The 13,688-nt window shown below is 38.3% G+C and overlaps 1 protein-coding gene across 2 annotated transcripts in view; it reads right to left on the reverse strand.

Annotated features, from left to right (window-relative positions):
• The window catches only part of pde4d (phosphodiesterase 4D, cAMP-specific), a 176,332-nt gene that overhangs the window by 156,635 nt on the left and 6,009 nt on the right, over positions 1-13,688 (reverse strand). For both annotated transcript variants that reach the window (XM_017431298.3, XM_025009366.2), the window contains exon 2: positions 2,219-2,317. In XM_017431298.3, coding sequence (XP_017286787.1) covers positions 2,219-2,263 — 45 coding nt within the window. In that variant the 5' untranslated portion in view covers positions 2,264-2,317. The remainder of the gene's footprint in view (positions 1-2,218; positions 2,318-13,688) is intronic.

The following is a 13,688-nucleotide window of genomic DNA, read 5'->3' on the forward strand; positions in this document are numbered from 1 at the left end:
AGCCCTTTTAACAACCTCAGTTTGGAGAAATAGATTTTAGTTCTAACTAGTCTGACAAGCTAACGTGTTGTCTGAGCAGGGTCGAGAACAAAGTGGGTTGTTTTTGTTTTAAAGCAGTCCCAATCTCAAAACAGCGTTCCAGTTCATGTAATATAAACCTTGACATTGCCGTCAGTGTGGTACTGCACATTTATTCTGGCAGAAACATGATATTTCTGCTGGTACAGCTAGCTGCTGTTCGGTCACATGTAAACTCCATGTCTCCAAACTGTGGTCGTTCTTCTAAATAACTGTAATGATGTAAAAGTTAGTTTTTTAAAAAACAAAAAAGAGTTAGCATAAGCTGCTATGACCTTTTGTTAGATTTCAGTTGTTTTACGATGGCAGCACTACACTTTGGTTTTGGTCCAGTTCAGAGTAGCTGTTTGCTCCACAATATGGTCAGAATAAAACTGTTTTTATCCAAACTAACATCATTTAAAGAGCTAGCTACAACAGGTAAGATATTAATAGTTCATGAACCTGCCACAGAGCCCCTCTTTAAAAGATCTGAACTGTCACTTTAAGCAGTTTCTGTCTGTTCTGCCAACAGAAACGTTTTATTTTATTTTATTTCATCTTGCACAACATTATGAGTGGATTAAAGCCTTTACTGGAGGCAACAATATCAATGGAGGTTTTCTGGTCTTGAGTTGTGAAAATTGTGTCAACTTTTCTTTTTAGAAGTAATAATTTACATATCGTTTTAGCACACTCAGATTTAAACTGTAGATGATATGATATGTTGAGGTTGCATGAGTCAAACCGAGAGAGAGCAGAAATGTGTGGGTACATTAAAGCACTGCGCTGTGACGACCATTTTAATTATGAATCACATGAAAACATGAACTATGTGGCAAATTTACACAAGCAGTTCCTCTGACGTCCGTCATTTACATTTGGCTTATGCTTTTTCATCATTCCCAGTGTGGTCTTCCTCACATGACAGCTCGGGAGTAAACCAGCAGCCCTGCATTTGGACTTGAACTCGAGGTCTGCAGAGACTGACAGGATATCTTATGGGTGAGCCCGGCAGTGTTTGCTGATGCTGCATCTGAGCTCCGGCTCCACTTGAGCGCTCTTATCTGTCCTGTTTTTGTTTTGGATCCAGCAGGAACCTGCCTCGTCCATCCAGATGGATAGAGGTGGGTGATGGACAGCTTGTACACATTTCTGACAACATCATGTGAGAGCTCAGATACAGTCCGTTTAGACGGTGGTGGAGCTGTGGTGGGGGATGCGCTGCTGTAGAATGAACAGACCAGCTTTGCACTTGTGCAGCATTTGTGGAATGTAGAGCCATGAATAATTCAGCTGTGAGTATTTTACATTTTTTTAGAAATGCTAAAAAAAATAAGCTTTCAAAATTATGAATTCTTTGCATATGTTGGACAACCATATGTGAACATATGTTACAAATACTACAATGAACTATTCATAGATCAAATATGAGAAAATGTTTCAAACTAAAGAAAAGAGCTTTAAATAAGTGAAATAAAGCTGACGGTTCTCCAAAGGTTTGTCAAAGGGTATTTGCATGAACTGCTTTAAAATTAGTTTTTTTTTTTATTCACCTTCGCTTTTGTCTTTTTTTTTTTTTGCTTGTTTTTATTTTCAGAATTACATATTTTGTGATGTTACCACAATTTTGTTAACCTAAAAACCTAAAAAGTGTTTTATTACATGAATAATAAAATTTCAACAATTAAACAGTAAAAGACCCATGATTTCACTAATATTTTAACATTTTCTAACTATTACACAGCAAAAACTGTTTCGGTTCCATAGAGGATTTATTGCTTTATGAAGGTGCTCAATAAACACCATGTAGGTCATTTATATTTAAAATAAATTCTAGTGTTTCTTTTAAAGTATGTGCTTCATCTTTGAGCACAGACTGTATATATTATATACTGTCTATCTAAGAGTCAAAAATCAGTTCTTCCTTTTGTGAAATTAAACTGCTTTACATTAAAACTTGAAAAATCACACTTTATTTAACAGTTAACTCTTAAGAAACATCAGTCCAGACTGAAATAATCCCAAACTGGGGTCATTTGAAAAGCTATCTCTAACAGGCAAGATATTATTGTTCATACCCTTTCCACAAAACCCCACTTCTAAAGATCTGAACTCTTACTTTAGAATAAAATAAAGGGGAAAAAAAATTGTGCCTTACATTTTCTGGCTGGCTGTCTTCCCCGGACCGGTCATTTTTTTGCATGGTGGGAGCCACGTCTGGCAGGTCTCTGTCACTCAGTGTTAATCAGGAAGGAAACTAAGAAATAGGAAAAAAAATGTGTTTATATTATTATCTTATTAACTATATGCATTTAAAACATTCTTCATATAGTTCTTTATTGTTTTAAAAGTGAAAAAAAAACCTAATCTGAGATTTTCTGCTTAAATTCTGATTGAATGAAAAAAGGTGGCAGCAACAGCATCAATCAGTACAAAAATGCAGTCAAGAAGAAATCCTGAATCTTGTAATATCATTTTAATAAACCAGCCCTGTAGAAACACACTGAGGTTCTTCCACGTCACTGGGATGCTGTGATTCGAGAATATGAACACTTTGATCTCCCAGACAACCAGATAGCCCTGTGTACATGTGTATGTATGTCTGTGTGATGAATGGGCGCCATAAAACATGCGTGTGTGTGTGTGTGTTCGTGAGAAAGGACACATGCTGGGATTCACTGTCCTATTAGGATGCATTAGAGAGTAAAAGGTAAAGGTCAGTGAATTATCAGCCAGAGTTAGACAAGCCTTTTCTGTTTACCTGGCCTAATAACCCAGAGCCCACACCTGCCCCTTTCTCTGCTTCTGTTTTATCTCTGCCTCACACACACACACACACACACACACACACACACAACCCTTAGTCAAAACCAACTGTGTTGAAATGCATCTGCAACAGCTTTCATGTGCTGAGAAGCATGCAGAAAACCAAGCAGGACTTCAAACAGCAAATATTCACATCTTGCTGTCGCCCGACAATCAGGATCAGGAACCGAGGAGACAAATCAGGAGCGTTCATGCACCCACAGGTATATTTGTTCCTGAGTTATTTATTCGGCTTATCAATATTTCAGATATGGTCGGTATAATGCACCTGCACAGCTTTTGACAAATGTTTTATCCCCACAGCTGCTCCTACTGTCCGCCCTCCACATTTGCGATTCTCGTGGAAGCAATGAATTTTTCCAGCACCGTTTTCTGCAAAGTAAGATGTGAAAAATGTGCCACTTGCAGTTCACCACATAATCCTTCTCTTTTACGGTGCAGAAGAGCAGAAACAACACAAACTCCTTTCAGTCCTTTTATCCGTTGTAACAGGAGCTCCGGCAGTGCCCAGAATGAGATATAAACCAAAAGATGTCAGATGTTATCTTTCACTTTGGGAATTTCATTCCTGGCCTTTATTCTCTACATACGTATCAGAGCGTCAGAACAGCCAGTCAGTAAGTAAAAGGCAGAAAAACGGGGCGAACATGAAGCAGCTGGATGGAAAACTCAAGTGCCTTTACTGCTCTTAGAACAAACCTTTGAGACTGATGGAGAGAAGCTAATAAAATGGGATCTCTCCTTCTAACTCTCACCAGAACTCTGGCAGCAGCGTTTCAGATGAACTGAAGACTATTTAGAGAGCTTCAACGGAACAACGTGCTGTAGGTAAGGGAACCCGTCCAGAATAAATATCCAAGGGCTGATGTCAAAGGAACGATCAAATGACAGGTGAAGGTGTGAAACACAGCTCGCACACAATGATTCTTTACATTACATCAGGAAATGAGGCAAATACTAACAAAATAAAAAACAAGAGCTTCACGAAAAGATTTTAATGAGACCAGAACGTAACTTTATATTATATTTAAGAATCTAAAAAAAGGTAAACTCAAACCCCAAACACATAAACTTACAAACCATGACAACATGCATGTAATAATGGCTACAATCAGAGGGTTTTTTTGTCTTATATCACACTTTTTTCCCGTTTTTATGTCTGCTAAAGCGACATTCCACAGGGGAAATGTAAAAGCTTTTCCTCCCTTGAACGCTAACCAGTTCCTTCAGCAGTTTATCGCAAATCCAAAGTGTTTACGCCTTGAAGCTGGACTGATGAGAACTTTGTAGTTCAGGCTGAAGGTTGCCTCAAAAAAATAAATAAATAAGAATCCCAACTTAATCTACAAAACGCAACAGGAGACACATCTCAGAGCATTTTATCACACCAAGTGTCAGATAATCATGCCCTCTGAGCTGCGAAACAAAGACTCGGGTCAAACCACAGCATTGACCCGTTTGCTCTTTGCTCTCGTTCTGCTGTTTGTTTACAGAGGCTCGACTCATAACTGATTTCTAACTGATTCCCCTCAGGGGAACTTCTCTGGTTTTCATGCTTTTCTGTTTTGGTAGCATTCTGGCCTTGCAATCACTGCTTTTGAGAAGTGCTCCATAAATAACCCCCTTTTTAAAATAGCAACAAGTTCAGTCATCATTCAGTCGAAATGTTTTTGCTTTTATTTCACCTTCCCTTCTTCGAGCATTAACTGATGCGGACTTAAATGAGGATGATGGCTTTGCATATTCTGCTCTCCACGCGCGCAGACAGACAGACGATTGTTTTTAATTTTTCTATTTTTAAGCGGAGGACATCGTTTCCATCAGCCAGTGCTGCTCTGCTCGGGCAGCTTCAGGTCAGCCACGGCGGGAGGAAGAGGAAGTTGTTGAAATGAATGACATAAACTGCCCTCATTTCCATCTCTCGTGGTGTCTGTCATTAAAGAGCTTCAGCCTTGGATGCACAGGGCTAATTTGGCAATAATAAAAAAAAAAAACAGATTCAACTCTGCAAACACACAGAGGGGAAGGGGGAAATGAAAAACTAAAACTAAACAAATCACGCTCCTTGTCTGGGCCAACCGCTATTACTCACCGTCTTGCTCCTGAAAAACCCACAGAGGGCTTCAAAACAAAGGGGTTTCCAAAATGTGCATTTTTTTTTAATTAGGATATTCTTTATTTTGTTATGCAGAAGACAAGAGGCATTTATTATTTGTGTGTCTCCGTGTGTGAAAAGGATCAGCGCAGCAGGGGAACCACGGGGGGCTGATTTCAGTCTGGGCTGACAAACTTCAGTCCTGGCCACAATTATTAACATCCCTGAGCTGCAATCACAGCACTTAGAATATCAACAGGAGAAAAAAAAAGACAACACATGCAAATTAGCCAGTTTTGCATAATCAAAACTAATTTAAAAAATGTATAAAATCACTTATTTAAACCATCTCTCCAGAGACCTGCCTTTAACTGTGTAGTAAAATTGCATGTCACCTTTCCGCTTTACCTCCTAAAGTCTTAAATAAACTTGTCACACAACCTGTTAGTGCTCAGAGTGCGCGCTGGGGATGATGCTCAGCTACTGCCACAGCAGACTTTAGCTCAATGTCTGTAAAACTGATGAAGCTATAGCCATTTTTTTGTGTCTGATTAGTTTGATTGGCTGTGGCACCTGTCTTGATTAGGGTTGACTCCATGTATCTGAGGGTTTCAACAAAAGGCATCCAGTTGTTCATGAGATATTTTGCTAACAGACAGAAAGGCAAATGCACACACACAGACACGGGCAATTACATGATTAATAATAATAATATAAGCTATTATAGATTTAATTCCTCATCTTAAATGATGAGTTCACTTAACTGCCATAATATGTGATCAGGGAGGGACCTTTTCATCTCTCATCACAGAGCAAGAAATTCAATCTGCTCTCCATAAACGGGACTTCCTCCTGCGTCCTTTTGATAAGTCCTCTGCTGGCGTTTTCAATTAACTTCCTGCCATTTTTTAGGAGAGGGACGAGATTTTTATCTTGCGTGATCACATTAGGTGAAAGAGCAAAGCTGAAGCTCTCCCCGCCTGGCTGCTGGAGGTCGCAGCTTTCGAAACGCGCTGGAAAGCTCGGCTTCTGTTCGGAACGCCTCCCCTCTCCCTTGTTAAAGATCCCCCAGCTGCTTATTGAATAATCACTCAAAAGTATCTCTGCCTTTTATTGGAGCCATTCACTCAGAGGAGATGAACCGCCGCTGTCAGAGGAGCCGGTCACTTTTATTCCCTTTGGCAGATCAGTGTACACCACATTAAAGAATACCACGTTTTGTTCCATTCGTCAGGCTAATTTTCTAAAGATGAGCCGCTGGGAAGATGATGTATTCCTTTGATTAATATTCAAGCATCGATGCCGGAATTTGAAGAAAACCAGAAACAAATCTTTCAAATCTGTGGCAAAGCTTAATCCTTGATTCCTCCCCTCCCCCCAATTAAAATAAATTACAACCCATTACACACTACATCACTGTGTTTTCAGAGCAAATTGGTAGTGACACTTGTCTGATGCACACTAAAAGCTCCCCATGTAGCATCCAATTATCAGTCTGCTTTCTCAGCCGCTGACTGAAGTGTCTCTTTTTGTTTTTGTTTTTTTTGTTTTTTTTCCATTTCATGGTGCTCCAACACTCATGTGAAGATTGCACAACAAACCATCTTTTTTTGATTAAGGGATTTTACGAAGAAAGAATTAAAGTCCTACCACTCCCTGAAGGATTGCATGTCGTCTTTTGTTGAGAGAGGTTTTTGTTCAGAGTAGGTATTGAGGATGACTCTCAGCTACTACCACATCAAATTCAAGCTCAATATCTTTTAAACTCACAGAGTTAGAGACATTTTTTACTTTGATAAGGCAGATTAGCTGTGGTGGCCATTTTTGACTGAATTGACTCCAAACATTAATCAGTTATAGATGTAGATCTAATTACCATGTTCTGGAAGTTTAATCAAAATCCGTCATATAGTTCATGAGATATTTGGCTAACAGACAAACAATTTTGACTCCCAAAAGTTAATGCTAAGGTTTTAGGAGAAGACTTAAGACACTTGTAGTATGTATTAAGAATGACTCTCAGCTACAATAACACCAAATTGTAGCATGATATCTGTAAAAGAGGCTGAATCATAGGCATTTGGGGTTTTCAAAGGTCAATTGGCTGTGGTGGCCATCTTAAATTGGATTGTCTCCAAAAGGTAATCAGTTGTAGTGGTGTATCCAGTAGTTATTTCCTGAAAGTTTCATTGAAACCTGTCTTGTGGTTTTTGAGATATTTTGCTAACAGACATGCAACATTGACTCCAAATAGTTAATGGCAAATATTTAAAAAAAAGATCTTGCAGAATATATCAGTGCTCAGCATATGTGTTTGCGATCAGTGTCAGCAACTACCACACCAAAGTCGGGATAAATTTCAGTAAAACTGGCTGATTCAAAGGTTGTCAATGTTGAGCACCAAGCTGCAGCCTCCCTGCCTTTTGACTCAAAGCGCAAACTGAAATATGGTTCCTCCAAGTGGTGCTCCCATCCCTAAACATGACATTAAAAATCAGAAAGATGAGTCTAAACTTGTGGGGAGACCTGCACCAGTCAATAGTCTGAACCAGACCCCAGCAGCTTCTTTTTAATTCACCCAGGCCTGTCCTTTCTGCACATGTATCCCATTAACTGCCACTCTGAGCCATTTATCACTTCTGTCCACAACCAGCAGAGGGCCGGAGCCTCCTGGAGCAAAAATCACACGTGTGTAAAAAGTCAAAGTCAAGCCAGCATTCACGTGTGAGAGCACACACCCTTGAAACTCAACCAGCCAGGCAGGTTTGTGACATCACTGCGTTTCAGAACCAATGATCCTTGTTGTCGTTTTCCTGATTTTTAGTTGTCCATAGGTGTGTCGCAAACCAACTACTCCTGCATACACTTTGTTCTGTTTTAGCCATTCATATATCCAAACGTTCAGCTCATTCAGGAGATAGCTGCTGTTGCTTTTGGTTTTTGTAACTTTTATACTTTTTAAGATATTTCACTTTATTTTCATAAATATGACCCACAGAAATACATTAAGATCTCTTCAAATCCTTCAAAAACATTACTCTCTAGGAAATCTGCTTCAACAGACTTGCTGTGTTTTTGTCTTCTTACTCTATTTTTAGCTTTTAGCCAGCCTTTTGCTGCTTGTAGCTTCTAGCTAGTCTTTTGCTACTTTTAGCTACCCATTTGTTACTTTCAGGTTTTAGCTACACTTTTGCTGCATTAGCTTTTAGCCAGCTTCTTGCTAATTTTAGCTTCCAGCTAGCCTTTTGCAATTCTTAGCCTCTTGTTACCATTTTGCTACTTCTTTGCTTTTAGCTAGTGCTTTGCTTCTTGCAGACTGTAGTGTTCTGTTTCCCTTTTAGCTTATGATCTGCTTCTTTTTGCTTTACCGTCTCAGTTTTAGCGCTCGGCCTTAACAGCGATGCGCCACAGAAAATGTTATTTCTTTAGTTATAATAACACTTCAAAAACATGCTGTTTCTATACAGCACTCACAGAAGCACCAATTTACCAACAAGTCTCCACAAACTGAAAGTGGCTGTAATTTATCATGTATAACCATACCTTTTGCTCTACTTTTGTTCAATTTCTTTTTTCTGTAGCGCGTTGCTGAGGGCAAAAAGTCCTTTTGGTAACAGCTTAAAACAATCTCACAGTAATCTAGTCAGGGATGAAAACATAATATCATTTGCTTGAAATGTAAATTAGCTCTTTTACCTCGAGCTCCTGGAAAGTAATGGTCTGATATTCTGCATATTGTCTCGGAGACATAAGTATGAGTCAGACTTCTTATTGTTTTGTTTTTTTTGGAGGGGGTGGTTATTTTAAAATTGCAAGTCATATGAGAAAACAGTCTGGAAGTAAGCTGGCCAATCAGGGGGAAAAAAAACTGTTTTTGACCATGAAATGTTGATTATTTTAATTTAAATCAGAGGTAAAATCAAGTGGGTAGATGTTGAATAATATGTGACATTCTTTCAGCCCACTTTTTCGATGTTACAGCTTGTATAACTTCATTTCCTGGTCTATTTCACAGCTGAAGTTTAGCACCACCCACAGGACAAACTCTGGTGAAACAAATTTTTTGTCATCTTGTAAATTTCAGGAGGGAAAAAAATATCATTAACTGTTTGCTGAATTTGAATAATAACCTGTCCTTGGCTGCCAATTTTCTTACTCCGGTTTACTTTCCGGCCTCACCTTAAGCTTTAAAAAGAAGCTCTTTTTTTTTTTTCTTTAGCAAATATACCTTGGTAAACCCTCTGTACACAAGCCCTAAATTACAGCAAAGATAATAAATAAAGTTAGCTGGAAAACATGATGGAGCACTTAGCAGCTTAAGAAACATATTTCCCAGGAGAGACACCCGGTTCATTTATCCAGCAGACACTGAGCCAACTTCAAATCAATACAGCTCCAAATTCACTGAATGTGTAAATGTGTGTTGCTGTTTTCTTTTAATCACACCTTCTCCCCCCTTCAGCTACACCTCAGTCTCAGTTACTGAGGGGATTTTCAGGATGTTTTGGTGCTACAAACATGGATGAAGAGAGGGGAGTTTTCCAGGGCTTGTTTGCTGTGTGCTCTGCTGCCCCTATGTGGCTAAAAATACGCAAACACACCCCAATCATTCTGAAGGAAAGGGCCAACAGTATGTTGTGTCACACTGACATTAATGATAGATAGATAGATAGATAGATAGATAGATAGATAGATAGATAGATAGATAGATAGATAGATAGATAGATAGATAGATAGATAGATAGATAGATAGATAGATAGATAGATAGATAGATAGATAGATAGATAGATAGATAGATAGATAGATAGATAGATAGATATGCTGCTTTTCTTCAAACTTCCAGCAGAGGCTCCTGTAGAGCTTTAGTGTCTGCACACCTCCTACCTCACTCCAGCTCACTAATAACACATTCATTTACCCTTCGTTTGCTGCAGCGTGATGGAAAACTGCAAGGAGAGTTTGTTAAAAGTTAATTACGTGCATCTGTGTCACGCAGACATGAAACCACAGCTCATTTTCCTGAACCGTCTCATGCTCGCACACGGCGGGGTCCACTTGTCCTGAATGTGTGACACACACGGCGCTGCAGAGTGACGACATCACTGACCCAAGGCGTCCGTAGGCCCTACAGATCTGGTGATGAGTCACTGCTCTCCATGCAGCCCCAGCAGAACAGCAGCAGGCACGTGGTGGTGAGCTGAATCTGAGGCTGCATCTCTCGCATCATTTGTGATTCAATAATCCCACCGATGACCGACTGAGCGGAGCAGTGCTGCTTAACATCAAGGTTTCAGAGCCTGGCAGGTTCAAGCTGGTCAGAAAAACACTTCCAACATGTAGTAGGGGGATCCAGGCATGTTACTATCCTCCAAGCTAAAATCTTAAAGCACTGAACTTATGTACAACTAAACACCCAGAATGCATATCGCCCGCTGCCTTTCATGTCAAAGTTTTAAAGTAAGATTATCTTCTGATGAGAAATGATGAATTCGTAGCCGTTTGGGTCAGACTTTATATTGTTGAGCATATCAAGAGATGTCACACTCAGATAATGTGTGGGGCTCAGTCTCAGCTACTACTACTACTACATCAAATTTTAACTCAGTGTCTGTTTCATTGACAGAGTTACAGGCATTTTTTGTCTTGGTTAATGACAATTAGTTGTGAGATCCATTGAAATCCATTCAATGGTTCATGAAATATTTTGCTAACAGACAAACGGGGCTGAGTCCAACACGTAATGCTGAAGTTTTCTTCAAACTTGTTGCACAACGAGTAGAACAATCCATCTCTCAGCGCTCACTCAGGTGATGACAATAAAGGAGAAAAGAATGTTTCAGAAAACTCACTGTAAATCTAACAGCACAGTGAACTATTTTTAGGGATCCGCTGCGCTCATGTACACCTGCAGGTAAAAAAGAAAGAAAAAAAATAAAAAACTTAGATTGTGTCTGAGCACATTATTGTATGTTTCTGCCCGAAGCCTGACAGGATGTTTCCCTCAGTACAATAACTTCAGATCCTGTGAATGTCTGCTCTGTTACTTTTACACGTTTTTCTCTCTGAGCAAAATCATTTTCAGGTCAAATCATTTCCATTAAACTGAGATCCTCCATGTGTTTCTGACACTACAGAACAGACTTTTACATGTGTGTGTGTTTAATATTAACCCTGAGCCTATCTGTATTATGTTTTCCCAGTACAGATAGGCTCAGGGTTGTAGGTATTGTAGCTTGAATGTTGAGTCAATGTTCACATTCCTCTTTACCTGTTTGGTAGATTTTTTTACAATCTAACTACTTCTGCATATTTTGTACTATTTTAGCCATTCATGTATCAAAACCTTCAGTTCATTCAGGAGATGGCTGCTATGACTTTTGTTTTTTGTGTAATCTTTATACTTTAAATTTTTTTAACTTAAGTTACGAATATTTTCCCCTCAGAAGTACATTGAGAACTTTTCAGTTTTTAAGAAAAAAAATTGTTCTCCTTGAATTCTGCTTCAGCAGCCTCTCTCTGATTTTTTGTTTTCTTATGCTACTTTTAGAATTTAGCCATCCTCTTGTTACTTTCAGCTTTTAGCTAGCTTTTTGCCACTTTTATCTAACCTTTTGACACTTTTATTCTTTTGTGTTTTGAGCTTTCAGTTCACCTTTTCCTGCTTTTATAGAGTGTTTTGCTCCTTTTAGCTCTAACAGCTTCATTTTAGCTTCTTCAGCAAATTTCGGCAACGTCATTCAGCACCCAGGATTCACGCTGTGTTCCTGCAGAAAAGGAAATTTCTCTTGTTGTGTTTTGATTTCTGCTTGATAACAGCTTCAGATTTCTGTCAAGCTAACACCATATGCATCTGTGCTCAAAATAAACCTTTTGTATGTTCTTTTATTCTTAAGATGTATCCTTAAAATGTCCATCCTTCAACCTGGCACATCTATGTACATAATATGCATGAAAAAAAGCCTGTACACGTTTTACTAATGTGATTGTTTAAATAATGTTAGAAGAAACAGACTTTTTAGTCGTTTCTCCTCAGAAACTTCCTTCTTTACAGATAGTAACAAATCAGTAGAGGTTTTCCACTTCTAGCAGACGGATTTTAATTCATGTTATTGTATTGAAGCGTTATCCCTGAGCAGACTGGGTGGAAGTTATTCTATCAAAGTTGATAATCGGCTGCGCTGCATTAATTCTGCTGCTTTAAGGTGACATGTTGTTTCTGATTTCCTGTCATGTTATGTAAAGAAAGACCCAGCCTCTGTGGCTTCGCTTGGCTTCAGATTATATGAGTGGAGCCAGAAAACTGATTACATATCCATAATCTTATTTTCAGAAAAACATTTTGAATGGCAGAAAAACTGATTTGGGCTGAGGTTTTTCGAGTGAGATGAGCAGATTTGTCTGTTTGAAGCAGCGTCAAAAACCACAGACACGTCATCTAACAGATGATTATAAAACCCTTTGAATGTGCCCCATCAATCCGTTGAACTGGACAAACACTCTTTCCTTAATCAGCATAAAACCTCATAGCATCATCACGACAATAGACCTGCATTATGCATGTCTATTAATTTACAGATTATCAGATACTGTTAAGTTAACTTGAGACCCAGTGCCACTACCAGTCATTTCTTTCCTCTCTCCTTTCTCTAATCTGTCATATCTCCATCTCTCTATCTCTCAACTTGACCCATTTTCAATGTGACCACCAGATGGTGCTAAATCTAGACAAGGCCAGGTAAATGCTCCACCTCCACCTGTACTAATGACACAGGTGTGGAGTCAAACAAACAACCAGCAGGATAGAATGGACACAGACAGGCCACTGGTGAGTCAAATCTGTTAAAAAAGAATGTTAAAAGACATAGTTAAGTGAGTAGTAAAGTAAGTATGTATAAGTTTAGGTTATAGTTAAGCTAAGATACCAAAATTTGGTTTAATTAAAGTGAATTTAAGGAGGAAAGCTGGTCAATCATGTTGTCAAAGCAAACAGTGTAGATCATTGAAGTGACACTATAGGATTGTTGTTGAAGTAGTTAAAATATCTCAAGTTTGTTGTTCATTAAAAGATAAATTAAAGATGACTTTATCAATGTTAAATACTAATAGTAATTTATCCCTTTTCTAGAATGAATTTTGGTTGAATATTTTCCTAAATCATGTGTTTAAAATAGTTTAAAAAGTTGTCTGTAATGATGAAATTGAACATTTGTGGGCTTAGATTGACCATGTCAAGCCTTTATACTGAGTAAATTAAAAGATGAAATATATTGGTTGGTGTATGTTTGGGGATGACTGAGATTTAAAAGCAATTCATTGATTAAAAGTAATTTAATTATGTGAAAAATGTAAAGATAATTATGCTTTAAAAATGTACATTGATTAGATTATTTAAATGATTTAGGATGTTTAAAAGCACTTAAAATACATTGTTTAGAATATACAATATTTACAGTTACAATGATGCAAGTACACAGTACAAAATAGTTAAAAATGTAAAAGACTTAAAGTGAATTAAAAGTGAATATTATTTAACTTTAAATTAGAAATGAAATTGTTTAATTTTTTGTTTCGATCTTCAAAGGTTTTTGACCTGTCGCTTCAAAGAAGATAAAAATAAATAAAAAGTTTCAAGCTGAGTCAAGACTTGCGTCTGTTTGTCCTTGGGTTTTCAAGTTACCTGGATCCTGTGGAGAAATAACTTGACAG

This window comes from Kryptolebias marmoratus, linkage group LG1 (genome assembly GCF_001649575.2).
Source record: "Kryptolebias marmoratus isolate JLee-2015 linkage group LG1, ASM164957v2, whole genome shotgun sequence".
Classification (NCBI taxonomy): Eukaryota; Metazoa; Chordata; class Actinopteri; order Cyprinodontiformes; family Rivulidae; genus Kryptolebias; species Kryptolebias marmoratus.